The sequence below is a fragment of the Perognathus longimembris genome, chromosome 8 (assembly GCF_023159225.1).
Source record: "Perognathus longimembris pacificus isolate PPM17 chromosome 8, ASM2315922v1, whole genome shotgun sequence".
Lineage (NCBI taxonomy): Eukaryota > Metazoa > Chordata > Mammalia > Rodentia > Heteromyidae > Perognathus > Perognathus longimembris.
In genome coordinates this window covers 25,828,509-25,854,705 of record NC_063168.1, presented here as the reverse complement: position 1 = coordinate 25,854,705, position 26,197 = coordinate 25,828,509, and the positions used below count along the sequence as shown (strand labels likewise).

Below are 26,197 nucleotides of genomic sequence, written 5' to 3'. Positions count from 1 at the left end.
AATACTGTCGAAATAGATAATTTGAAACTATGAAAATGAAACAAGGAAGCTCACTGGAAATGCTAATTTGTGGAGAAAGGGGTATGGAGTATGACAGAGGGAATGAGATTGGCTGGAATACATCGTGAATATGTGTAGAAGTATAACAATGAGTATTCCCCTGTATAACTACTACAGCTAATAAAATGTATAACTGAAATGTCTTTTTATAAAAGGATCTTAAAGTTAGGCACTAGTGGCTCATGCTTGCAATCCTGTCTATTCAAGGGGCCAAGATCTGAGCATCGAGGCTTGAAGCCAGTCTAGGCAAGAAAGCTCATGAGAGTCCTATCTCTAATTAGCTAGCAAAAGAAAAGCCAGAAGTAGATCTGTGGCTCAACTGGTAGAGCACTAGCCTTGATTAAAAATAAAATAAAATAAAAAACCTTGAGTTGAATCCCTGGACTGGCACAAAAAACAAATGGGGGGTGGGGGGAGGAGAAATTTTAGCTAAAAGGCATCAGATTGTTAGTTAACAAGTTAATTCCAGTGGCAGGATTTTGAGGCCCTTTACTTTTACCTCATTTCTTTCTTTAATTTATCACTGAGTACAGTGTATATATGTTTATAGAAAGAAAGCAGAACCCCATTTTCAATGCATTAGGTTACTTCTAGTGTTTAAAAAGCTTGGTTCAAAGAAGCCAGTGGCTCTACAGCCCATCTTCCCTGAGAGGTGAGCCAGGAGTGTCCCCTGAGGAAATCAAATCCTGGAAGACACTCATGGGACAGAGGAAAGGTGGAGGAAGAATGTGGAGGGACATGGAGAGGATAGAGGACCTGAGCAATGAAGAGATAAGAGAAGGAATGGTGAGTTAATGATTCTTGAGTTACTGGCTGAGACTCTGGGGGATCCTGGCAGGAATTTACTACCTAGAGGACATCACAGGTCTAGCCTTCAAGGAAATAAAACACTTGAGCTTCAAATCATCATCATTCTGGAGCTTGAGCATCCAAAGCATCTGGGGTCTGATTTTGCCCTTGGATTATCCCAGAATCTTGCACAGCCCCAAGAGTGTAGTAGATGTGCAACAAATATTTGTCTGATGAACCAAATACATCAATAAAGGGATATAAATAATTGTATTACAGGATGAGCAAGGGTAAGGACAGAAGAGGAGGTAAAGATTATCTAATGTTACAGGAAATTAATCTTAAATGCTCATTCACATAAATGATGCATCAAAAAGATCTACCAATGCCTGTTTTAAAAAATGTATTATGTAGTCACTGTAACAATGACAAGGACAAGCATGAGGCAAAATTACAGTAGACTCTAAATCCTGCCATTTGTATGAACTTATTAACAATCTGATGTCTTTCCTCTAAGATCCTTTTACTCCTATTATTTGGAAATAAAAATAGTCCTTACTTAATTTAACGCATAAGCACATATAAACATAAATGTATGAAGGAACATGCTGGTTCTCAATTGGGAGTGCTTTTCTTCCTCAGGGGACAACTTACTGATAATCACATAAAATCTTTAGTTAATTAACTAATGAGTACAAGAACAATGCCATGGCCAGCACTCATTATTAGCTTTATCCTGAGGTCCTTAAATGGGGAAGCCAAAAAGTAGCCTTAGAATCCAGAGGCTCTCAAAGCTCATCATAGTCTATTTTGGGTGGCAGGTCCTGAAATTTCATCTGTGGCTGGAATGCCCAGGAACAACTGCAAGGAGAGTGAGGCCAGCCCAGGCCCATGCATTTCAGGCAACAATCTGGAAGCAAACACACAGTGTGGCCTGGCTTCTCTACACCAGACCACTGTCCCCTGAGTGAGGTGGGCTCAGGGCTTCTCAGCTCTGACTCTATATCCAAAACATTGGGAGATTTGCCAGAAACACCCAAGATTGGGCTCCACAGGAGAGATTTAGCTCCTTGCGAGTTGGAGACAGGGAGGCTGGCAATGGGCTTTCTTAAAATTCCCTGTCCTATTCTGGTATGCAGCCTCATGGAGTCCCCCCAGCATAAGTGATTTGTCAGTTCTGAGTCTGATTCTAAAGGCTTTTCTCTAATAAGCCCCAGACTCCAACATGAATGCTCCATGGACAAGCCCATTCATTTTACCTGTCACACACAGCATCTCCAGCCAATGTCAAGATGTGATTCCACAACAGCCTGCATTAGGTGTTTTCTGGACACTGACTCTCTGGTGACCTCCCAGAACTACTGTGTCAGAGTCTGTACCCATGTGACTCAAGTGTGTTTTGCAAACGTACTCTCCAGGTGACTCTGGGGTATAGCCAAGAGGGAGGACCACACTCCTAGACTAAAAGAAGTTTCTGGAAGATGCTAAAGACTAGACGAGAAAAAGCATAAACTCTACAGCATACTACTTGTGCTCAGCACTGGGACATGTCAATGAAAAAACAAGACAGGTCCCTGCATCCTATGTGGAACTGAGGACTGAGCACAGGCCAGCTGGGATGAGGGTGCTAGCAGACCTGACAAGGTACTGTTACATCCAGAGTGAAGTCTAATGACACCCGGGGGGGGGTGGGGTAGGGTGCCTTTCCAGAAAAGACAGGAGGGCTTTGAAAGTGAAATAGATTTTGAATAGTCAGAAATGTTGTGTTCTATTATACTGCACCAGCTCTTCAGTACAAATAAATAGCACGGGGTGGGGACAGAAAGTGTGCGAGAGGCCAGCAGGAATTCAAGCTTAGGGTATCTGGGCCAGAGCAACAGCCAAGAGTGGGTTCAATGGATTTAATTGCCTGTCTGACTCAAGGGCAGTGCCCCTTCTCGCTCTGGTCATCATTCCCTGCTGTGACCACTCACATGAACGCATTATGTAACTTCTCCAATTTTCTAGTTTCTTATACACACACAGACTAAGGCATTTATTTAGTAGCTACCACTAGACTGCAGCTGAACCAGAGAGAGTCAGGAATAGTCTCAAAGGAGTTTTGAGGCATCCAGGCATCCAGGAATTCCAGGCTGATGTGGTACCTGGGGCTCACTGTACTCTGGGAATTTCTTCTGACCTTAGTGAGCCCACTATTTATTTTATATTCGTTTATTTGTTCACTCATTTAGTGTGTGTGTGTGTGTGTGTGTGTGTGATGGAACCCCATGTCTTTGTGCATATTACACTGTGCTTTACTACTGTTGGGTGCTGGTGGCTCATTCCTATAATCCTATAATCCTAGCTACTCTGAGGATTGTGGTTTGAAGCCAGCCCAGGCAGGAAAGTCCATTAGACTCTCATCTCCAATTGGAACAGGAAAGAGCCAAAATAGAGCTGTGGCTCAAGTAGTAGAACACCAACCCTAAGTGATAAAGTTAAGAGATGGCATCCAAACCCTGAGTTCAAGCCCTAATACTAGTACAAAAAAGTGCTCTACCACTGAGCCATATCCCAGCATTGCTCCACAATTTCTGTTACAATGGGAGGCCCAGGCAGCATCTGACAAGCAGGGAGACATAGATTCCTATCTTAAAATTGTTCTTGTGCTATGAGCAACCTGGCAAGTCAATGATCAATGAAAATAGCAACATTGTTTAAAATGTTTCAAACCACATCTTTCAAAAAAAAGGAATAGTTATAAATCCTCCTATAACAAAGAATAAAAACTACACCTAGAACTCACTCAACTAAATTGACTGTCATCTATCATTATTATGCATGTATGTGTGTGGAGGTGGGGAATGTGTGTTTAAGGATACCACAGAGATTGTGGGACAGGGCCAAGAAGCCCCCTTGATGTCCCCACGGCCTTCAACCTTCATTAAAAAAAAAAAAAACTGACGCACTCCTCTATATTTTACCATCTTTCAAAACACACATTAAATTTTTTTCACAAAGCCACAGAGTATAGATCCTATAAAGAGGAAACCCTCTCTCCTTTCCTTATCTTTCTCCACAGAAGTAGGTGTCCTGACTCACAGCTATTGTTTCTTCTCTCAATTTTGACAGATCCTTCCTCTTCCCTTTCCCCTCCTGAGACACCCCTCTTATGGGAATCTCCGACTGAAGTGGTGGCCAAGGAGGCTGGGGAGTAGAAAAGGGTGTGATTCCTTTGCTGTCCCAGGGAAAGACCCTCTCTAGCCTAAGCATATATATAGAAAATTAGCTCCTTGAATTTGGAAAAGCAGATGAACATCTTAAGCACTCTTCAAGCCTTCTTGTTCAAGGTCTATCCATCCTATTCTGTTCCTTTTATTTCTGGTTGAGACAGAGTGAATTCAATATGGCTAGTGTTCTGTAAAGATAAATGACTGGACAGTGGGTAGGTGGGTGGGTGTATGGATGGATGGATAGACAGAGGGAGGGAGGCAAGGAGGGAGGGAGGGAGGGAGGGAGGGAGGGAGGGAGGTAAGGAGGGAGGAAGGGAGGAAGGGATTGGTAGATGGATGGATGGGTGGGTGGAACAGACACAACTTTCAAAGCATTTGTCCATATACTCAGTCAAGTGGCCTTGATTCCTCTTTACCTCCCCCACACATCTTCCAGCCATGCCTTATGCCCACTTCTCCTTAAGAGCCTGGACATTTTCCTTCTGGAATCATTTTAGAAAAGTAGTAATTACTACATTTATTGACCTGTGTCTCATTTTTGCCAGTCACAGGGTGAGATTTCTGACCCTGCTGACAGAAGAAACAGTGACCTGGGTTGGGGTTAGTTTCCCAGCCCCGGTACAGCGGGATGGGAGCTCAGAGCTGGGTGGCACCAGAGCGAGTGTGGGCGCGGCGGCCCTGGGGGCTCTCACCTCGGAAAGTCAGGCTGGCGACAGGGTCGCTGCGGTCCTTCTTCACACTAGGGAGGTTGCTGGCCCTCACCAGCAGGCAACACAGCATGGCAACACAGCCCCTGGCACACGGAGCGCACCGGCAAGCAAGGAGGAGGCAGAAGCACCGGATCCAGACACGCACCGGGCAAGCGTGCAGCTCCCAGGCAGCCTTGCCCAAAGGGAGCCGTCGCCTGCGCTGCGCCGCCAAGAAGTAGCCAAGCCCCTGCTGAGAGGCCGCGGGGAGGACACCGGATACCCGCGGGGCGGTCCACTCCTCCAGACCCCGTCCCGATCCACCCAATCGGCAGCTGACAGGGGTCAGATGCACCAGTGGGGGCGCTGGTCTCTTGCTCCCAAGAAAGTGCAGCTGGCGTGGGGCGCACGTTTGGTTGCCAAATGCAGACTCGCAGTCTCCAGAATCCAGGGTTCCCAGTGCCCGGGAGCTGGGCCAGCGCGCGAGAAGGAGAAATAAGTGGAGGTGGATGATGTGGGGATCACCACCAAGACGCCAGCGCGTCCCCGGGAACTGCACGTTGGAGCGAGCGCGGCTCAGGGTAAGCGGGACGTGAGGCGAGCGAGCCCGCCATGCACCCGGAGCACCGCGCAGCTCGCCTCACCCGACCCGCCCGGCGCCAGTGCTCGCCAACCGCTGCTCTCGGCCAGCTCTGGCTGCCAGGAGGCGGTTCTGACCTACTGAGAACCCTGGGCCAGGGGAGGCCCGGAGGCTCGAACCCCTGCAAACGGGCCTCCCAACTTTCTATATGGTTACGACCGATTGTCCCTGAGAAGTGAAGTCTGTGTTTACGTTACACTGCGTTGCACAAGGGTCTAGCCGCGGTCTATACTTTTCCCTTCTTCAGTTCTCTACTTCCAGAAATCTCTGCACTTGTATCTCACATACACACTATCACCATCGTGAAGTCCGTTGCTTATGGCTTCATCCTGGAGCCGTGACCGTCCTTAGCACACTTTCACATGGTGTCAGGCACGGTTCCAGCTTATGATGACCACAAGACCCTAGCTTCTCACACGGACATCCTAACCCGGAGAATGGGGCTCTTTGTCCCCACCCCCACAATTCCTCATTAACCAATCACCTCACTTGTTCTAAATTCCACGCCAGGTAATTAACATGCTTTCCCTATGCAAAATCTCAACTCCCTCTCTTATTTTGAGAAATGCAGCATATCATAGGGCTAAACCACAATGACCCTGGTGAATCCACTTCTGCCTACATCATTTCTGCACCCTGACCACTAGACGTGTTGGAGAACATACTTGATGGTCATGAACTCTAACTCAAGTAGACCCTACAACGGTAGGGATCATAGCACATTTTCCAAGTCTCTGTAAATCTCTCTCTCCCACACAGCTATTTTGTAGTTTTCTCTTCTCCCAAAAGTTTGAACACCCTATCATCCATCCCACTCTGTTTGCTTTCCATATACTGAGCAGTCGCCATCTTTGTGCTCCCAGACCTCTTCGCTTTCTCTCCTGTCCTTGTGAATGAACAGAGACCGAAGGAAGGCCTGGGCATAGATCCCATCCCCTCTCACTCATTCAGTGACAAGGCTCTGACAGTCACCCAATCCCATCCTGTGCCCAATGTCAAGTTTCCTCTACCTGATGGATCATTCCACCAATGAGCTCTTAAGAAGTTTCTTGACTCCATGCTGTCATTCAGTTGTCACTAATTTCTGTGTGTGTGTGTGTGTATGTATGTGTGTGTGTTCAACACAGCATTTCAAATGATCTCCACTACTAAGCTGGGACCCTTCCCTCCTCTTCTTCCTAGCTGCCTCTCTCGCTTTTCCTCAGAATGGGGTGGATGCATTGCTCTCTTTCTGTAATAGCTTTCCCTCCACCACCATCGCACACACTGCTGGCTATACTGGGGATTGAACTCTGGACCTCATGTTTGTTAAGCAGGCACTCTATCACTTGAGCCTTTTCTCTTTCTTTCTTCTTTCCTTTCTTATTTTCTTTTTTCTCTTTAGTTCTCTCTCTTCCTTCATTCCTGCCCTCCCTCCTGCCCTTTCTCTCTCCCTTTCTCCCTCCCTTCCTTCCTTCCCTCCTCCTCCTCCTCCTCCTCCTTCTCCTCTCTCTCTCTCTTTCTCTCTCTCTCTCTCTCTCTCTCTCTCTCTCTCTCTCTCTCTTATGCTGGTCCTAGGGCTTCAACTCGGGGACTGGGCACTGTTCCTGAGCTTTTTTGCTCAAGGCTCAAGGCTAGTGCTCTACCACTTGAGCCACTTCCAGCTTTATTGGCTCTTAATTGGAAGTAAGAGTCTCATGGACTTTCCTGCCCAGGCTGGCTTTGAACCATGATCCTCAGACCTCAGCTTCCTGAGTAGCTAGAATTATAGGCATGAGTCACCAGCACCCAGCACATTGGTTACTTTCACGACAGAGTCTCAGTAGCCTCCCTCTTAACCCTCCCTTTATTGTGCAAGCCACTGTACCCAGACTCTAGGTTTCCTTTGTAGCTAGAGATAATAATCAAAGGGGTAGAGCTTCTTTTTGCCCTGGCTGGCTTCAAACTGCTATCCTTCAGCTCTCCTCCTCCCAAAAGTTAAGAATCTAGGCTTGAGCCACCACTCCCAGCTCTGCAATATCCCTTGAAAGAGCTGCCCATGTTTCCGTCTCTATTCTTTGTCTCTACTCTCTTTGGAACCACCTGGTCACACTTTCAACCCTACTGTACCACCAACACTGCAAATCCTATTAGCACCACTTTAAAAAGTCCAAAAGGATCTTCTCAAATTATGTAAAACTTCAGGCAACTGGTTAGCGTATCTCTTTGTTCACAATAGGTAACAGAAGTTGCTTTCAAAGTATGTTGACTAGCATTATACTTTAAGATAACATGTATGTTTTTCAAAACTAGAAATAAATAATGAATGACAAAAAGGTTGAACATTTTTTGAAAAAGAAAGCCCAAAAGGAGTAGGAAGAAGAGAATTTTTTTAAGGAAAGAAGAGAAATTTTATAAAAGGAAGCAGAAAGAAAGGTAAATAAGAATGTCCAAAATCCCACCACTCCTCACCATTCATTACTATTTCCTTGTTGGAGCCACTGAATCAGTACAGAAGTCCCCCAAATGTGTCCTGCTCCTGTCCTGGCACCCCATCTATTCTAATTGGTGCCACTCCTTTATTCAAAGTCCTTTAATATCTCCCACTCACTAATGTCTCCCAAGGTCCTTACATGGCCTTTATAGCCATGCCTGGCCTGCCTGGCCTTCTTTTTCACTCCCTCCCTAAGACCCACCCCTTTTCAAGCACTCTTCTTTGAGAACCCTTCAACAGCCTGCTAGCTGCTTCTCAGGCACATCAGGCTAGGACCCCAAAGCTTCTCAGCTGGCTGTTCCCTCCCTCTGCCCTTCCAGAGCCTGGATGCCAGCTCTCCACAACTCCTCTAGCTAGTTGGCTCTCTCTCCCACCCAAAGGGGACCTCCTCCTGCCACACAATTTATAAATGCATCTCCCTCAGCCAGCCTGGGCAGGAAAGTCCATGGGACTCTTACTTCCAATTAAAAATCAATGAAACTGAAAGTGGAGCTGTCACTCAAGTGGTAGAGCACTAGCCTTGAGCAAAAGAATTCACGAACAGTGCTCAGACCCTGAATTGAAGCCCCAGGACCAGCACCTTCTCCCTTTCATTTTTTTTTAGCATCAATCACTCAGTAATGTATATAGTTTACTTCTTTTCCATCTTACCCATATTAGAATGTCATCTCCAAGAAGTCAGGGATTTTCTTTTCTTTTAGGTCTGAGACCAGAACTCAAACTTGGTACCTGACACTTTGCTCATTGTCCAGCACTCTACTGAAAGAGTCATACCTCCAACTCAAAGTCAGGGATTCTTGTCTGTTTTGTCCACCATTTCCTTAGCACCTAGATGATTGACTGAAATAATAAATACATCCTATGCCCATCATCAGTCACTGATGACTTGCTGGAATTGTACTAGATGCTGAAAAAAATCCCTCAGGATGCTCAAAGTTAGGAAACAGAGATGGTAAGTGGCAGCAACCATACCGAACAGCACTATGGGAATTACTCTCAAGAGCAGAAACATGGTGAAGGAAAGACAGGAAGGAGAGTCTGCAGCTGTCCCCTTTCCAGAACCTTCTCTAACGGTTTAGATCCTCCCATCCTCCTCCTGATTACTTCTCAAGGTGTGGTAGACAGTTGGCTCCTTTCAAGCACTTAGCATCCTTTCTCCCTCATCGCAGGGCTGATGTCCAGGTGTCATATCCACATTGGACCCACAGGCTCCAAATACCTCCAAATCCTACAACCACCCTCTCCTGCACAGGTTTCTTCAGGTACCTCCTAACTGGTCACCTCACAGTCACACTGGCCACATCCATTCCACTATCCACATTGCAGTCAGGCAATCTTTAAAAGCATATATGATCATGCCACTGCCCTGTTGGAAACTGCTTTCTTCCTGCAAGGGCCTCCTATGCTCTTGAGATTAAGTCTAGATTCCTTCCCTTGGCCCAGAGAGCAAGACCACTCAGCCTCTTGACCCTAGAACTCCAGCTCTAGGGACGTCTCAGTTTCTAGAACATACCAAACTCCCTTCCAGCTCTGAGGTCAGCTATTCTCTCTGGCTGCACCTGCCTTCCCCACTCACTTTTCAGGGCCATCACCATTCTTTCTTAAGCTTTTAGTTCAAATACCACTTCTTAGAGCTCCTCACATTATAAGACATCGTAATTGCTTGCTTAATATCTAGCTAGACTGTGACCAAGGTCAACTTAGTGACCCAGGTATTCTTAGTATGCAGTTCCGGGCTGGAAGGTAGTTGGTGTAGTGGAATTGCATATGGCTTTCTGGTGTTTCACCTTATGATTAATCTAACCTTCCATCTCAGAGGACAGTAATGCCCTCTAGGGGGAATCTTAGGTACTGTAGATCTCTCTCTCTTTCTCTCTCTCTCCCTCCCTCCCTCCCTCCCTCCCTCCCTTAGTCCTTCATTAGTTCCATTGATTCCTAGCTTTGTGCCTCTACTCCACCAACCCACTGTACCACCATACCACACCCTACTCTGGATCTAATACATCAGAGTCAGCACAGGAAATCTGTAGGGAGTACAGCTGATATTTTAAGATGGCTAGTCTAAGGGACTTCAACAAATCCTTGGCTTATATCCAAGAAACAGGGGCTCCACAAACCTCTTTCTGCAAACAAGAAAGGCAACAGTTGGTGACCTGGGCCATAGACACATCCTGAAACCTCATTCCTATTCCAACCTCCAACTTCCTGGTCAGGCTGCTGCTGTTCACTACCCACAACTTTCCTAAACAGACAGCTGTTCTCTTGTGGACATCAAACTGGGGCCTAGAAACAATAGGGCTTCCTCTCATGGGTATCTGTATAGAAATAAAGCTCTAATTCATGGCATGGCTGAGATTTCCTTTCTTTTACTGACATTTTCTATCAGTTGTACCTGGTTACTCAAATAGAAATACGTCCAAGCCAGCCTCTTGCATCCCACTGTAGGTAGATGTAGTTATGAGACCAAAAGTGATGACCAAGGCACTGTAGGTAACTTCCTGGTTGTGTCCTTAAAGAGAAAGAGCATACCCAACCCCAGTACCCCTTTATGCCTGACAGCAGTATGAGCAGTGGTAGTGAGCCTTCATAGACCTTGTTGTCAAAGGACTCTGAAGAGTAACAAGGCAGGAGAATCTGGGGTCTTGGGCAGGATGAGGGGTCAGAATCTTACTGGCATGATGGTCTACATCTCAATCACTACTTGAATAGCAGCAACTACCATTAGGGTTCCACTACACACAAATAGGTATGCATCCCACCTAAGGCTGCAGGTGAAGCCTGCTGATCTCTCAGACTTCTCCAGCCTAGCAGGTGAGAGTGCTGTGGCCAAATGTAGAATCCACACATGCATGGGCAAGGATGAAATCTGCTTTCAAGCTGAGTTTTCATAGCAAGCCCAGCTGTTGCCACATTTCACATTTGCTACAATGTCTAGGGAATGGTAGAACCCAGTAGAGTTGTTACTGAAGAGTGCTTCCTATAAGCCCATGTTCACATTGGCCAAAAGTCTCCAGGATTCAATACTGTGCCTCAAAGAATGTGACTACGTGTTCTCTGTGGCCTTGGCCTATAAATGTGTGGTGTTATAACAGTACAATGTTTTGTAACAAAACCATATCTAGAGTAAATATTGGGAGACTTTTCCATACAAATTTCAACTTCTCCTGAAAAAGCAGGGAATCATGTCAGTGGGACTGACTGAGCCTCTGCTTAGCATTGCTCATCTGGAGCCCATACACAGGAGCTGGCACGGGTGAAGTACACACCGGCCCCCACTGGAGTACACACGGGCCCCCACTTGCTCAGGGCCACATATAGTTTTATAACTGGCCTAACTTTAGTTATCCACCTGCCATGTACCCAAAGCACATGAGTTTGTTCTCTCTGCCACCTGGAGTTTGTTCTCTCTGCCACCTGTTTGTGGTCGTACATCCCTGGGCATCATGTTAGTATGACATAGGGCTAGTTCATCTTCTCTAACTACATGCTCCTAATATTATCTGAGACTTTGTTCCCCGCCCCCCATGCCCGAAGTCTAAATGTGAGGTACCCACAAAAACAGATATCAACTTTCTACTCAACCCCATTATACTCAAAAGGAACATTCTCTATATGAGTTTCTAGGATTCCTTCTAGGAATCCTTCAGGAATCCTAGAATGTTTTCATGTCCCACTCCCATCATTTTCATTTAAGGACATGTGTCCTGAAGATATTCTAGTCTAACCAGCCAAGGTTGACAGGGCACCGATATAAATTAAAGATGCAGTTCTGGGCTTCTGGCCCAATCTACTTTTTCTTCTCCAAGCGACCTGAGACATGTGACTTGATCTTTCAGAATCTGTTTCAATTTGGAAGAGGTATTGGGAGGATTAAATCCTAGCACCTCTAGTAGAGTTTCTGGGAACAGGTATGGAATAGATGTCATAGTTCTCCCTGCTAGCATTTCCTGCTAAGAACAAATGTGGAAAGAGAGCAGCAGGTGGATAGCAGAAGGAGAGTATATTTGGCTGAGGAGAGAGACTAAGGCAGTTTGTGGGATCAGGGGATTATCAGAAAATATTTGTTCCAAAAAACAGGCATAGTACCAGGCAAATGCCCTTAGCTCAGAAAGGGCTACTTGCAGGAAAAGCAGGTGGAAGAGCCAGGGTCAGGAACCTTAAAGGTAAATGTCACAACCACTGACCACTTGGCTGGTTGTTTCTATCTTGGCAAGACAAGACAGTAGATGAATAAACAGAACTTATGATAGAATTGACGAGGAAAAGAGATATTGAAAGCCTTCTTGAAGGTGTGCAATGATTTCTTAGTACTTGTATAATACATGTTACTTATTCTGATTATTATACTTATTATGGTTATTCTAATTACTATAGTTTTAACTGTACTGCATGCAAAGCACTATTCAATGTGCTTTATCTGCACTCACACAGATTCTTCAGGATCATATCTCCAAAGCAGGTACTACTATGATCAACACTTTACCAATGAGCAAAATGAGACAGAGTGGTTAAATGACATAGCCAAGCACACATGGCAGGAAAGTGGCAAAGTTAGAAGGTCATTCAAGATCCCAAGCAGTCTAGGTGCAATACCAGTACACTCAGCTGCTATCTTCTCTCTCTTGTTTGGAGTTTTATGCCACTGGATTGTGACCAAAGCTGCCAGCTATCTGTACTCCTGAACCCTATTCACAACTTTTACTTCATAAAAGTAACAGCTAACTTGGGACCCACAGTTTCACTGCCCCCATTCCAGAGGCCCCAGGGTGCCTGCCACGCCCATGGAAATCTTCTACCCCAGAGCCACATGACCCCTTATTACCCTGGCCTCAGGTTAAACAGCCAGCATAAGCCTGATACAGCTCCGTGAGCTATTCTGGCACTGGAGCACTGCCTAGGGGTAACAGCTGGATTAAATAGTATCTAATTAGGTTCAGACTGATGTAGAAAGACAGAGATCCTCGAAGACAAGAAGGCGTCCTCAAGACCAGCCAGCAAGAACTGAGGATGTCTGTACCTAGGTAAGTGAATGGTAATAAGGACAATGTGCCTGATGTGGCCGGTTGTAACAGAAATCTTTACAGTCTAAGCAAGACCTGGGTTCAAATCCACTTCTCCCATCTTTTACTGTTTGTCTCTGGCAAGTCAAAGGTAAAACTTTTGTTCACAGAGCAATTAAAGATAGTGTAGAAAGAACTTTAGAGCTACAATACTTTGTCTGAAATCCCAGTTCCAGTACTCAAGTGTATGACCTTGAGCAGGTTATATAACCTCTCTGGGCCTCAGTTTTCTTATTTGAAAAATGATAGTTCTGAGCCAGGCACTGGTAGCTCACACCTATAATTCTAGCTCTCAGGAGGCTGAGATCTGAAGACCTCAGTTTGAAACTGCAATTCCAGCTGTGTAGGAATGTCCCTGAGACTTTTATGTCCAATTAAACATCAAAAATGTAAGAAGGGCTAGGAGGTGTGGTAATTCTCTGCTCCATTTTCCCACTGTGGTCATGTTGTGTCCAGTGCATGGGTCTCAGGAACCAAGAGCAGAATCCTTTGAAGTAATGAATCAAAATAAATCCTTTGTCCCTTAAAAAAAATGTACGAAGTGGAACTGTGGTTCCAGTGGTAGAGCACTAGCCTTAAGCAAAGAAGCTAGGAGACAGTGCCCAGGCCTCAAATTCAGACCCCACAACCAAGTAAAAAAAAAAAAAAAAGATAATAATAGTTCTGGGATCATAGTTCCTACCATTTATGCTCGCTAACAGGATAAAATGAACTTTCTATGGACCTGTGAATCTATCTAAGTGCCTGGAACCAATTTTAGCTGGACCATGATATTGCTCCTAGTAAAGGTTCTATTTAGAAGAAAGTCTGGCACATAATAATCAGGATATTGGTCACAGGATTGGTGTGGGGTTAAAAAAAAACAACAACAGTGTCAAAAAACAGTATGTTGCTCGGGCTGGGGATATGGCCTAGTGGCGAGAGAGCTTGCCTCGTATACATGAGGCCCTGGGTTCGATTCCCCAGCACCACATATACAGAAAACGGCCAGAAGTGGCGCTGTGGCTCAAGTGGCAGAGTGCTAACCTTGAGCATAAAGGAAGCCAGGGACAGTGCTCAGGCCCTGAGTCCAAGGCCCAAGACTGGCAAAAAAAAAAAAAAAAAAAAAAAAAAAAAAACCAGTATGTTGCTTATGCTTAATGGATGTTATTTTCCTTTCTTTGTGATGAAAATATATTTTAAAACCCAAGATCTGCCAGTGTTTGGTAATCTGTCTGCACAGTGTTCCCTGCAGCCTTGCACTCCTGCTTTGACTCAGCCATAGGATGGATGCCCTGGTACTAGTCCGCCTTCCCTGGTGTAGGCAGCACATGGTATGCATTCCAAAGCACGTTCTTATTCATTAGCCAAGGATGCTGAGAACAACAGAGAGAACTGAAGGGTAGGGGTGGGGAGAGGAGTGGGAGTTGGGCCACCAGATTGTGAACAAGGCTTGGCAGCTTTGTTTGACCTTGGCTGGGCCCCTGTACTTGTCTGGGCCAAATTTTCATGTGTAAAAGGGGATACTATCCCTTTGCCTCTCAGAGTTGCAATTGAGCAGGAAAAAGAAATTTCTGCTTGCACAAGGGAGCTGTGAGGTGTTATTCTGAAACATATAATCATGTAACTGAAGGAGAAGAAAGCCAGATCTAGGCCAACTGGTGAGAGAGGGTTTTCCAGAGGGTGTTTTACATTCATCTGTGTGTCCCAGGCCAGAGCCACCTGAGTAATCATTTACCAATCTGGCCCTGGCTGGGAGAAGAGTGAGGAGGTCTGAATGCCGCAGGGAGACCAAATTTGGACATGGGTTAAGAGTTTAGCTAATGCAGAAGGTGGAAGGTGGCCAGCGGCTGGAGGAGGGGAAGATCTGCATGTGGTAGCGACACTGATGACAGTGATGATTCAAGCTTGCAGTCAGTCTCCTTTCCAGGTCAGGGGCTCCTGACAGGCACAGACAACACACCCTCCTTCTCTATCATGAGCTCTGGACTCCAGGAAGGGGAGGCAGCCACCCAGAGGGACCAGACAGGGGCAGAAATGTGGTGTAGACTGAGAATGAAGGAGAGAGCACAGTCAGGGATGTGTAAATGTGAGAAAGAAAGATAGGGAAGACTGTCCCCAGGGCTGAAATAACAGGACAGAAGCCACATCAGCAGTGCTTCCTGTGGGAATAGCTCTTCTGGGCTTAGAAAGTGCTTCCTATTCATTACTCATTCTTTCCTTTCCCCTACTAAAGAGTCTATCCCGGAGGGCTAGGGATGAAATAGGAAGAGACTCTACAAAATGTAGGGGCAAAGGGATAAGTTTGGAGCTGGGGAACTGCACAGAGGTTGGAGATTGGAGGAGAGTGTACAGAAAGCATGGTGGGGGAAGAGGATGAAATCAGAGATGAGAGACTGGGGATGAGGTTGGAGGAGAGTTTACAAAATGCACAGGGGAGGGCGGATGGTCAGTGTAGGTGGAGATTCAGGCTGAGTGACACCAGAAGAATAAAGCCCCTAAGAGCAGAGTTTGCTGCGGATGAGTGTGGATTGTGTGCCATAGAGCTGCAGAATGTGCCATTCACAAAGCTTGTTCAGTGCACTGTTTGGGGACAGTGCAGGAAAAGGGAACATTGAAGTGAGTGACAGTGGTTTCATGTACAGTGCGTCCATTTTCTCTTTCTAGTGGTAGTATTCTCTTTTCCATGTAAACATCAGGGGATATTTACAGCATAAATAGTGCCCTCTAAAGTTGTGCAACAAGGAACCAAGAGTTCTTGGCCAGGCAGCTAAACCAGTCTAGGGGCCTGGCCTGCACAGAGGTAAGGCTGAAGAGAGGAAGCATGAAGTCCCACTACATACACTGCCACCACAGAGAAAGAGAGAGAGAGAGAGAGAGAGAGAGAGATCCTTGTTCTCCACTCTGGAGATACTTTAACAAGGCTCCAGAGCCACTGTAAGATAATGCTAGAGAACAAGTCAAAGCAGTGTGTTAGAGGGAAGCACTGATATCTCATGTCTATAATCCTAGCTACTCAAGATGCTGAGATCTGAGGATCATGGTTCAATGCCAGCCCAGGCTAAAAAGTCCATGAGATTCTAAGCTGAAAGTGGAGGTGTTGCTCAAGTGGTGGAGCACCAGCCTGAGCAAAAAGCTAAAGAATGCCCTATCCTTGAGTTCAAGCCCCAGAACTGGCACAAAAAAATGAACAAACAAAAAGTAGGACAGGGGAAAAAAAGTCAGAGTGCTTCCCTAGAGTCCTTGGTCCCTCCCCTTGGTTCCTGATGCTTTCATAGACCACAGACCATTCAACAACTCCTCAAGTTCTGCCCTTATCCAGCAGACAGAAGCCTCAAATCCCACACCCTGTGATCAGAGCACCTGAAATAGAACATCTGTGTGTGCTGTGGTGTATTTCAGCCTGTGTTCTCAGTCTCCATTTTTGGAACATTGTAGGTGTGCCATGTGTTCTAGAGTATATCTACCTGGAAGCACATGTGCACACAGGTGACTGGGAACAAGTGTTGCCTAGATAGATGTCCAGGACAAACTGATTCCTGGGATACAGATAGATACATTAGTCCTCTGGGGACAATGGGAGTGGCAGATAATAGAAGGTGAGAAGGGAACCTACAGGTTGAATAGCAAGCCTGGCTCAAATTCTGCCCCTTGGTCTTCCACCCACCGAGGCCCCAAGCCCAGCTGTGTAGACCCCTACACTGGCTTGACCCGGAGGGAGTGTTGAGAAAGTAGACTCCAACCAGCCTTCACTTCTTGGAGGAAAAATTCAGGCATAAACCTGCCAAGGCTTTCTTAGGGACTAGAGTCCCAATATGATAGAAGAGCAGGTTACCCTGCTCAAGGAGGCCCAAATTTGATGGTGGGGATCAAATTCCACCCTAATATGCACTAATCTGGTGGATGAGGGTGGGGAAAGTCCCTACAGGGTAGGGTCCCTGGAGAAGTGGGGTTGTCTGAGACTTCAGCCATGGCCAGCCTACCAGCCAGGCCTCTAACAGTGAACAAAGGCCAAGGACAGGAGGCAGGCCCAGGCTGGGGCAAGGGGTGGGGGAGCCGGGTTATAAATAGACCTGGGATCAGACCTCTCAAGGGAGAGGAGCAGAATCTAGCAGCGCAGTGCTTTGCAGTGTGGTGAGACTCTTTTAGGGGATCCAGAAAAGGTGAGGTCTTGCCTTCCTAACTTAGGGCCCAACTGCCAGGCCCTAGAGGAACTCCATGCAATCATTTCTATCTCACAGCCTCAGTTTCCCGGAGACTCTTCCCTCCCCAAGGAATTTGTGTCTTTGCACCATTCAATCTCAGTCTGACAGGGTGGGGCAGTCTTGTTTCTCACCACCAACCTCTTTCTCCGTAGATAATATAGTGACGTTCCCTGCTCGACCCGAGCCCTGGCGGGGTCGGGCCAGTCCTACCTGCAAACACCGCGGAGCAGTAGGCATCGCTGATGTCAGTGTCCGGGGTGTGGACGTTCTCCGCATAGAGGATGAAGACCCTCAGCATGCCTGAGGCCTGGAGGGTCCGCTGTACCCCGGGCGGGCGCAAAGAAAGCTAAGGAGGGCGGAGGCACCGCGTGCGGGTCGGGTTGGATCTCTCTCTGACTCCCGGCTGGGAGCCGCTGCTCTTAAAGGGGCGCTGGCCGGCGGGGGCTGCTCCCGTGGGCTAGGCTCGTTCCCGCCCCCGGCTGCGTCCCCTCCGCTGGTCAGAGGGCGTTGCCAGAACGGGGGCTTCTGTTCATTTTCCACCCCCGCAGCCCAACGTGGGCTCCAAGGAGCTGTAATTCAATGCTCCAGCCGCCGCTTTCCCAATGACAAGGCACTTTGCACCTGGCGGTGGAAAAGCGGACTGGGCGTTGGCCGCGATGGCCCGGGGGGCTGGGGGTTAGAGGGCGGACCAGGGCTTGGGACACCCAGCTTAGCCCAGATCCCGCGCAGGGACTGGAGAAGGAAAGGCTGGGCCTCTCCCCTGATCTTCGTCTGCTCTCCCGAAGCCAGTCGGACAGCACTGGGTAGGAAGAGATCCAGGGGAAAGACCGGGGAGCAGGCGCAGGCCCGCTTTCATTGGAAGCTTAGAATTTCATTGGCAGACACCACGGCTGCCTTGAAAACTTGTAGTGCTTTTTTTCTGGTTGTAAAAAATAACACATGCTAACTTTCACACGAAAAGCATTAAGGGAGAAATCACCAGGGTCTTTTATTAAAAAAAAAAAAGATCACTGCAACATTTTAATATTTACTCAATGCGGGCTTTTCCCTCTGAATGTATAAATGCACATACAGGGCAGCATCTATTATGTCTCTGAGTTCAGAGTTATCTATGCTGTGCAATCTGTCCACTTTTTCATGTAACTATTTCTTGTATCAGTAAAACTTCTTCCCAAATAGTCTTTTGAGTAGCTACATAATTGCTATCATATCACAGAGCTTTCTCTTCATGTCACACATTTAGACGCTTCTCAGATTTTCACTATTATAATAGTGAGAGATATTTCGAAGTAATTTAAATTGGTATATAAACTCATCGTGAGCTCTGCCTCTGCTAGGTTCTTTGGCTTTGGAATTCTAAGGTTACAAGGCATGACTTTTTTAGGTTCTAGTACTTGTTGAACTGCTTTCTGGAAGCTACGTAGATAAGCACTCTCAGCAGCCCGTGACTCACCTTCTAAAGAGGGCCAGTTGGATGGGTGTGCAGCTGTTAGCAAAACATTCTCCCCAGCAGCCCACTGAGGCAGCAGATACACTAATGGCAGAGAGGCCAGCAGCTGCAGGGGACTTCGGGTGAAGGCAGCACTGGGGCTTGAGCTAAGGTCACTGTCCCTTAGAGTTTTTCATTTAAGCAACCTCTCTTCTCCAAGGCCTCTAATTTCAAGATCATGATAGCAAACATTTCCAGTAATCACTTGTGATCCTTCAGCAGCAGTCTGTACCACCTGCTTATCTGTATCCAGCACAATTTGCGGTAGTGGGGAGAGTAGAAAGAGGGGTTGAGGGCTTGGAATATGGCCTAGTGGCAAGAGTGCTTGCCTCCTACATATGAAGCTCTCGGGTTTGATTCCCCAGTACCACATATATGGAAAACGGCCAGAAGGGGCGCTGTGGCTCACGTGGCAGAGTGCTAGCCTTGAGCGGAAAGAAGCCAGGGATGGTGATTAGGCCCTGAGTCCAAGGCCCAGGACTGGCCAAAAAAAAAGAAAAAAAGAGGGGTTGAGAATCATTTATTTAAAGAACATATGTAGAGTCCTATGACAAATAAATCTCTGTCCAGAGCGATAGGGATGCAAGATAGCTTGGGTCCTGTGTGGGCTGAGCTGTAGCCACCTCCCACCACCACCACATTTCTGTGTTGTAAAATTAATCCATTGGCACCTTGGAATGTGACCGTATTTGGAGATAGGGTCTTGAAGAGGTGATTAAGTCAAAATGAGGCCATTGCAGTGAGCTCTAATTCAGCCTAACTAGTGTCCTTATAGAAGAAGAAAAACTGGATACTTAAAGATAACTCAGGATGTGTAAATACAACGAAAAAAAGCCATATGGGAACACAGAAAGTATCATCAAGCCAAGGAAAGAAAGCTTAGAAGAAACCATACCTGCCTACGAATACCTTCAGAATGGACTTGAAGCCTCTCTAAAGGTGAGAAATGGATTTCTATTACTTAAGCCACTGAGGCTTTATTATGTCAGTTCTAGCAGACTGATACAGTGTCTAATTTCAATGAGCCTTAGCAGTGGAAGCTGAGATTCATTGAATACTCAAGCCAATCGTTAACTAATACAAATCCCCAAGTGCTATGAAGGACAAAAATGGAGGACACACACACAGTAGGGTACCTTCATCTAGCCTGAGGACAGTGAGAGCTATTACAGATGGAATATGAAGGCCAATTAGAATTTTACTGGACAGGACCAAGGTGTGGGCAGAGGAAGAGTGCTCCTAGGAGAAGGAAAGGAGCACTCTGCCTTACACTCAGGGAGGAATGAGGAAGAGAACAGTGATTGGAGTATACAGCCTAAAGAGAGGCAGGATTAGGGAGGTGAGGTTGAAGAAGGCCTTCAGGGGCTGTGGGGAACTGCAAAAGGTCTGCTAAATCCAGAAAAATGGCAAGAACTCATCTACCTTCTCAAAAGCTCCCTCTGGCTGCCTTTTGGAGAAGGAAGTGCAAGAGACTCGAGTGTAAGTGAAGAGTTAAGAACTACAACAGTATCAAGATGAAAGATGATAGGGACTTGGACCAAGGCTATAAAAATGTGTAAACCCTACTGAGTAAAACAGAACAATGTCAGCATGAAATAGAAGGGAAATTCTGCAGAACAAGTAGTTAAGTCTCCTACCATAGAACTTGGCCATGCTATGTTGCTGGATAAAATAACTTCAGTTTGGATAGGTGCCCATGGCTCATGCCTGTAATCCTAGCTATTCAGGAAGCTGAGATCTGAGGGTCATGGTTTGAAGCCAGCCCAGGCAGAAAAGTTCATGAAGCTCTTATTTCCAATTAACCATCAAAAAAGCTAGGAAGTAAAGATGTGGCTCAAGTGATAGAGTGCTAGCCTTGAGCAAAATAGCTAAGGGAGAGGCACCCTGGTCCTACTGGCACAGGAAACATAAATACAACACAAAACAAAAAAACCTTAAGTCTGGAAAAAAATGATTGATATGTTCATTTATTTACCAACAATTAGAGATGCCTTCCTTGCAGATGGCAAGCATTTACAATATTCAAATTGTAGGGAAGGAAACCAAGCAGAGAGTAAGGTTTAATTGTATTGGAAAGCAGGGCAAGAGAACCTGCTGATCTAGGGAAAGCCCAAATTATGGTGTATTTTTAAAGTACAGTTTGTCTGTATATAGATGATAAAGTAACACAAACCTGTATTATAACAGAACTAAAACTGGATCTAAGAGCCATGTAGCTGCTTGAAAATATGGTGAAAATATTTGATTGAAAATATTTGATTTTATGTGATTTGGTAAGTTTTCTTTGTGGGTTTAATACAATTCTTTTACTTATATATACAGCAGGGTCATTCAAACTTTTTCTGAGCAACCAAATGTTTTATGGCTTCCTTACTTAAAAGAACTACTTTCTCTGAGACCACTCAAGCTGAATTGATGGATTATTTCTCCCAATACTTTGAACCTAGGACCAAAAACTGCTAACCTGATTATGGGGCTGGAGGGGCTTGAATAGTGGCATAGATGGTATCATATGCCTGGGGAAGTAGAGAACATTCTACAGAGAAAATGAGACCATATATAAGGATGAAGTTTGGGGAACAAGAGACTGAGAGAGACTCTTCTGGTTGTTGCTAAATTCCACCCCTTGTCAATCTCCCTCCTTGGGAGTGCAGACACATTCTCTGTAGTGGTTGCTCATAATTTTTGACTCCCAGCTTTTAAACTGTCTTCACTAAAATACCCTGTCCCAGAGTTCCAGGGACTGTGTGAGTAGAAGTTGCATATTCTGTCCTAAGCCTTGAATTAAATCCTTGAGAAGCTTCAGGATATCAGGTGTACAGTGATGGCAAGCACACATGATCAGCCTTTTCCTGATGGGAATGAAAGGATCACAGCTGTGGCCCCTGCTATCTGGGATGTAGTCCCATCCATTGCCCAAGCCAAGGCCTCTAACTTCCCATGAGCCTCTCATACTGTCTTGGGACACTCTGCTGTTTCCAGTGCTCAGGCTTGGTTGCTGCGGCTGCAGTTATGAATCCTGACATTAAGGACCTGTGACTAATTCTTGCCCATTTTTCTTAAGGTTGCATGAAAACTGACTCTTGCAGAGTAAGAACTTTGACTATGAGAGTCACGGTATATTGAAGCATATTGGTGTCCCACGTTTCTTTTTCTTTTGGAATTGTGATTAAAAATCAGACCAGAAGAGGAAAAGTGGAGAATATGAGAAGTTGGAGTTTTGTTTTTCTGGGTTTTTTTTTGTTGTTGTTGTTTTGGACAGGGTTGATATATCCCAGGCTTGCCTTAAACTCCCCATTTTCCTGCCCCAGGCTCCTAAATGCTGGGATTACAGTCATGCAGCACTATGTCTGGAGGAGTTTAGTGTTTTGATGCAACACAGAAAGTTTTATTTAAGACCTACAGTTTGGTCATGAAGTGTGTGTGTGTGTGTGTGTGTGTGTGTGTGTGTGTGTGTGTGTGTGTGTTATTATGGTCATGAAGTGTGTGTGTGTGTGTGTTATTATTATCTCAAGGATTTTTGTAGGCTAAAATTTATCCTTTACCTGGATCATCACAAAAGAATCAAGCTGCCACATGAGGTACAGATAGAGCACTGAACATTTATACACAGTGATCTCCTAGACTGTAGCCCTCTCTACAGGCAGAAAAAAGGACTATTCCCTTTCTTCTCACCACAAAGTTTCATGACAAGCACTCCTGTGACAAGACAGGTTAGAGAAGAACTAATTTAACAAGCTTAATCATAGTTTGATATGACATGAAAGCTTTTAGAATGAAGACTCAAGATCAAGCACTACCTATTTTTATGCTTAGATTCAAGGAAGCATGGGCATCCATATAGAAATATAATTAGGCAATGTGTTAATCATGTTTTTGTTACTATGACAAAATACCTGACATAACCAACTTAAGGAAGGAAGGTTAACTTAGGGTTTCAGTCTGATATAGTAGAAAAGGATAGCAGCCAGGAAGCAGAGAGAGGAAATGCTTGTTTTTGCAGGCCTCCTTTTTCCCCTTTCATGTCACCAGACTCCACCTATATAATAGAATGGTGCTGCTCACATTGAAGGGGGCTCTTTCCTTCTTAGTTAATACTGTCTTTAAAGTCCTTCACAGGCATGCCCACAGGTGTGATTTAGTAATCTTGTAGATGCTTCTCAAGCCAATGGAGCTGAAAAGTAATGTTTACCCTCACAATGTGATCTAATGCTAACAGACTATGAGGATACTTAGCAAGCCATGTCTGTTCAAAGTCTTTGTGGCCTCTGTACAGAATTTCTTCCTCTTGTCTATGAAGTAGAACTCTTTCTGAGTCTTATGATTTATCTTCAGACAAGGTAGGCCAGAGAAATTCTCTATGACTACTTTCAAGACAGAATGATTGGGAGTGGGCATATTCTAAAGCAATCTGTGTAGGCTTCATTATTGGCTTTGGGGAGAGAGCTTGCAGTTTCTATGACCCATCTTGAGCAAGAGAACTCCAGTTTCTAATACTTACCATGAGGGAAGAGTGAGGAGTGACAGGAGGTCAGAAGGTGCAAGAAAAATTGTGCTTCTCAGGCTTTCACTTTGGGCTGTCATTTTCTAAGCCTCAATACCCATCAAAATCATCTGTAGCTGGAGGTACTAAACAACAGGTAGTCAGTCTACTTCAAGTCAGGGAGTCCCCTGAAATGAATTCTACTCTGTAGACATGTGGGCTGACAAGGAGAAGTTGTAGATGTTTGCATGTTAGCATGTCCAGTTTGCAGCCGTGGTACTCACTAGACACTATGTTGAAAATGAACTATACAACTTGTGGGTGGGGAAGGGAGGGAAAAACAGAGCAAGAGGAGTGACATTGTCCAAAAAGAAGTACTCTTTATCTGTCTTATGTACCTGGAACCACTCTGTATATAATCTTTATAATAATAGAAGTTTAAATGTCATTTTTTTCTCATGGCTTTTACCTTTATTGCTTCAACAAGTTGTCCCAACATCTTTCCAAGCCTACAGATTCACATGGATCTTGTTTAGATTTATCCATATTTACTAGTTGAATTTGTGCAATTTTTTTTTTTTTTTGGCCAGTCCTGGGCCTTGGACTCAAGGCCTGAGCACTGTCCCTGGCTTCCTTTTTGCTCAAGGCTAGCACTCTGCCACTTGAGCCACAGCGCCACTTCTGGCCGTTTTCTGTATATGTGGTGCTGGGGAATCGAACCCAGGGCCTCATGTATACGAGGCAGGCACTCTTGCCATTAGGCCATATCCCCAGCCCCGAATTTGTGCAATTCTTAAATTCAATCTGGAGTTATAGTTTAGTTTCTCTTCTAGAAAAGAACTTGTAGATCCAGTTTAAAGTTATATAACTTCTGGGGAAACTGTTTAAATTCTCAAGGTAAATCAATTTTTGTTTCTATGAATTCAAGTCTTCAGGATCCACATTCTCCAATCTGGGCAAAGGAAGATGGTAGATTACAATGTGTTGAGGGGAGGGGAGGTAGGTGATAACTATATTAGAGCCCAGGTATTACATGATTGAAAGACTCAATTTCTATGACCCTTAGTTCCTGTAAGATAAATAGACAAAATTATAGGTATAGTGAGAATGAGCAGCACTTTAGGGTCTCTCAAAATGGGGGTGCCTCTGTTTTCTGGCCTACCTTTTTTGGACTTTCTCTCTTTAGACCATGACAAATGGGAAATTACAGCACATCAAGATCAAAGCTGGTAAAACAGATTTTATTTACCTTTACATGGGGACATGTCCACTCTGTTCCCACCTTCTACTAAATGTGATACTGTCCAGAACCATGGGGCTTAGCTTGCTTGCTCTTTGGGGACTGACAGCAGAGGGATCTACTCCTCACAACCATGTATATCAGGTAGAAACCAACTCCAGTTAAAAAAAAAAAAAAAAAAAAAGCTGGGTGCTGGTGGCCCACATCTAGAATCCTAGCTACTCAGGAGGCTGAGGTCTGTGGATTGCTATTCAAAGCCAGCCCAGGCAGGAAAGTTTGTGAGACTAGTCACTGGAAGTGGGGCTGTGGCTCAAAGTGGTAGAGTGGTAGCCTTGAGCAAAAAAGTTCTAGGACAGAGCCTGGGCCATGGGTTCAAGCCCCAGGACCAAAACAAAAAAACAAGAAAAAAAAAAAGAAGCAAAAACTCCAGTAAAAAATATACTCACTGTCTAATCTCCAGAACCTCTGAATTACTTTCTAGGGTAAAATACATGCTTGAATTAATAATCTTAAAAGTTAATCGTAAATCATAAATTGGCCATAAACACAACCACATACATCCATATCATAGATACAGAGGGAGATCAGAAAGCAATGTGAAGATAGAGATAGAGATTAGAGTGATTCTGCCACAAGACAAGGAATGGAGCCACCAGCATGGATTTGTTTTGTTTTGTTTTTGTTGCCAGTCCTGGGGCGTGGACTCACAGCCTGAGCACTGTCCCTGGCTTCTTTTTGCTCAAGGCTAGCAGCGCTCTATCTCTTGAGCCACAGCGCCACTTCCGGCTTTTTTCTATATAGGTGGTGCTGAGGAATTGAACCCAGGGTTTCATGTATACGAGGCAAACACTTTACCACTAGGCCATATTCCCAGCCCGAGCCACCAGCATTGAGGAGGCAAGGAATTAATTCTCCTTTAAGACTCTGGAGAGAGTATGGTCCTGCTAATACCTTGACTCCAGAGTTCTGGTCTCCAAAATAGTGAGAAAACGACAACTGTTGATTCAAGCCACTTGGGTTGGTTACAGCAGCTGTAGCCGCTATGGGAGCTCGTATCCTGTTGGAATGTAATATAGTAAAGCTTTGGTAGCACTAGACCACTGTTTTGGAGCAGAAATGTGTAGTGTGTAGTGTGTGTGTGTGTGTGTGTGTGTGTGTGTGTGTGTGTGTGTGTGTGTGTAGAAAAGAAAGAGAGCTATCCAAACACACTGTGGAACTAAGGGACATGTTTAACCCCATTTTCCAAAACAAAATAGAGGGAAACAAAGAGAGAAGGAAGGCTGGGAATATGGCTTAGCAGTAGAGTGCTTGTCTAGCATGCATGAAACCCTGGGTTCAATTCCTCAGCACCACATAAACAGAAAAAGTCAGAAGTGGCACTGTGGCGCAAGTTGGTAGAGTGCTAGCCATGAGCAAAAAGAAGCCAGGGACAGTGCTCAGGCCCTGAGTTCAAGCCCCAGGACTGGCAAACAAACAAACAAACAGAGAAGGAAAAAGTGAAGATGGAAGCAGAAAGGTGATGATGATGTGATGCTGGTTTGAAGACAAGGGGAAGGCACTATGAACAAAGGAACACAAGCTGTTTCTTTTTTTGTTTTATTTTAATTTTTATTGTTATTACAAAGGTGACGTACATACAGCGGTGTTGCAGTTCCGTAAGTCAAGTAATGAGTATATTTGTTTTTGGACGTCACTCCTTCCCTTGCTCTCTCCAAGCAGCTTCTTAAAGCTGGAAAAGGAAAGGAAGAAACTTCTCTTGCAAGATTCCACTGAGACCTAGGCCTACTGACATTCAGTGAGGCCCACTTCAGAATTCCCTAACTCTGTGTATGTGTGTGTATTAAGTGCCAGGCTTGTAGTAATGTGCTACAGTGTCCTCCAGACTCTATAGGGCAATTACAG

The 26,197-nt window shown here is 45.3% G+C and overlaps 1 protein-coding gene and 1 long non-coding RNA gene across 22 annotated transcripts in view; one reads left to right on the top strand and one right to left on the bottom strand.

The window, feature by feature from the left end:
• Positions 1-17,677, bottom strand: part of Dysf (dysferlin) — a 200,501-nt gene extending 182,824 nt beyond the window's left edge. For 10 of the 21 annotated variants that reach the window (XM_048352711.1, XM_048352718.1, XM_048352714.1 and 7 more), the window contains exon 1: positions 4,754-4,989. In XM_048352711.1, the coding sequence (XP_048208668.1) occupies positions 4,754-4,841 (88 nt within the window). In that variant the 5' untranslated portion in view covers positions 4,842-4,989. Of the gene's footprint in view, positions 1-4,753; positions 4,991-17,293 lie in introns of those variants that run through there. The other 11 variants (XM_048352710.1, XM_048352719.1, XM_048352716.1 and 8 more) reach the window with 2 other exon arrangements.
• LOC125356322 lies at positions 1,235-22,038 on the top strand. Its single transcript, XR_007211869.1, has 3 exons — positions 1,235-3,079; positions 3,933-3,937; positions 21,991-22,038. It is a non-coding gene; the product is annotated as an uncharacterized LOC125356322 (long non-coding RNA).
• The last annotated feature ends 4,159 nt before the right edge of the window (positions 22,039-26,197 follow it).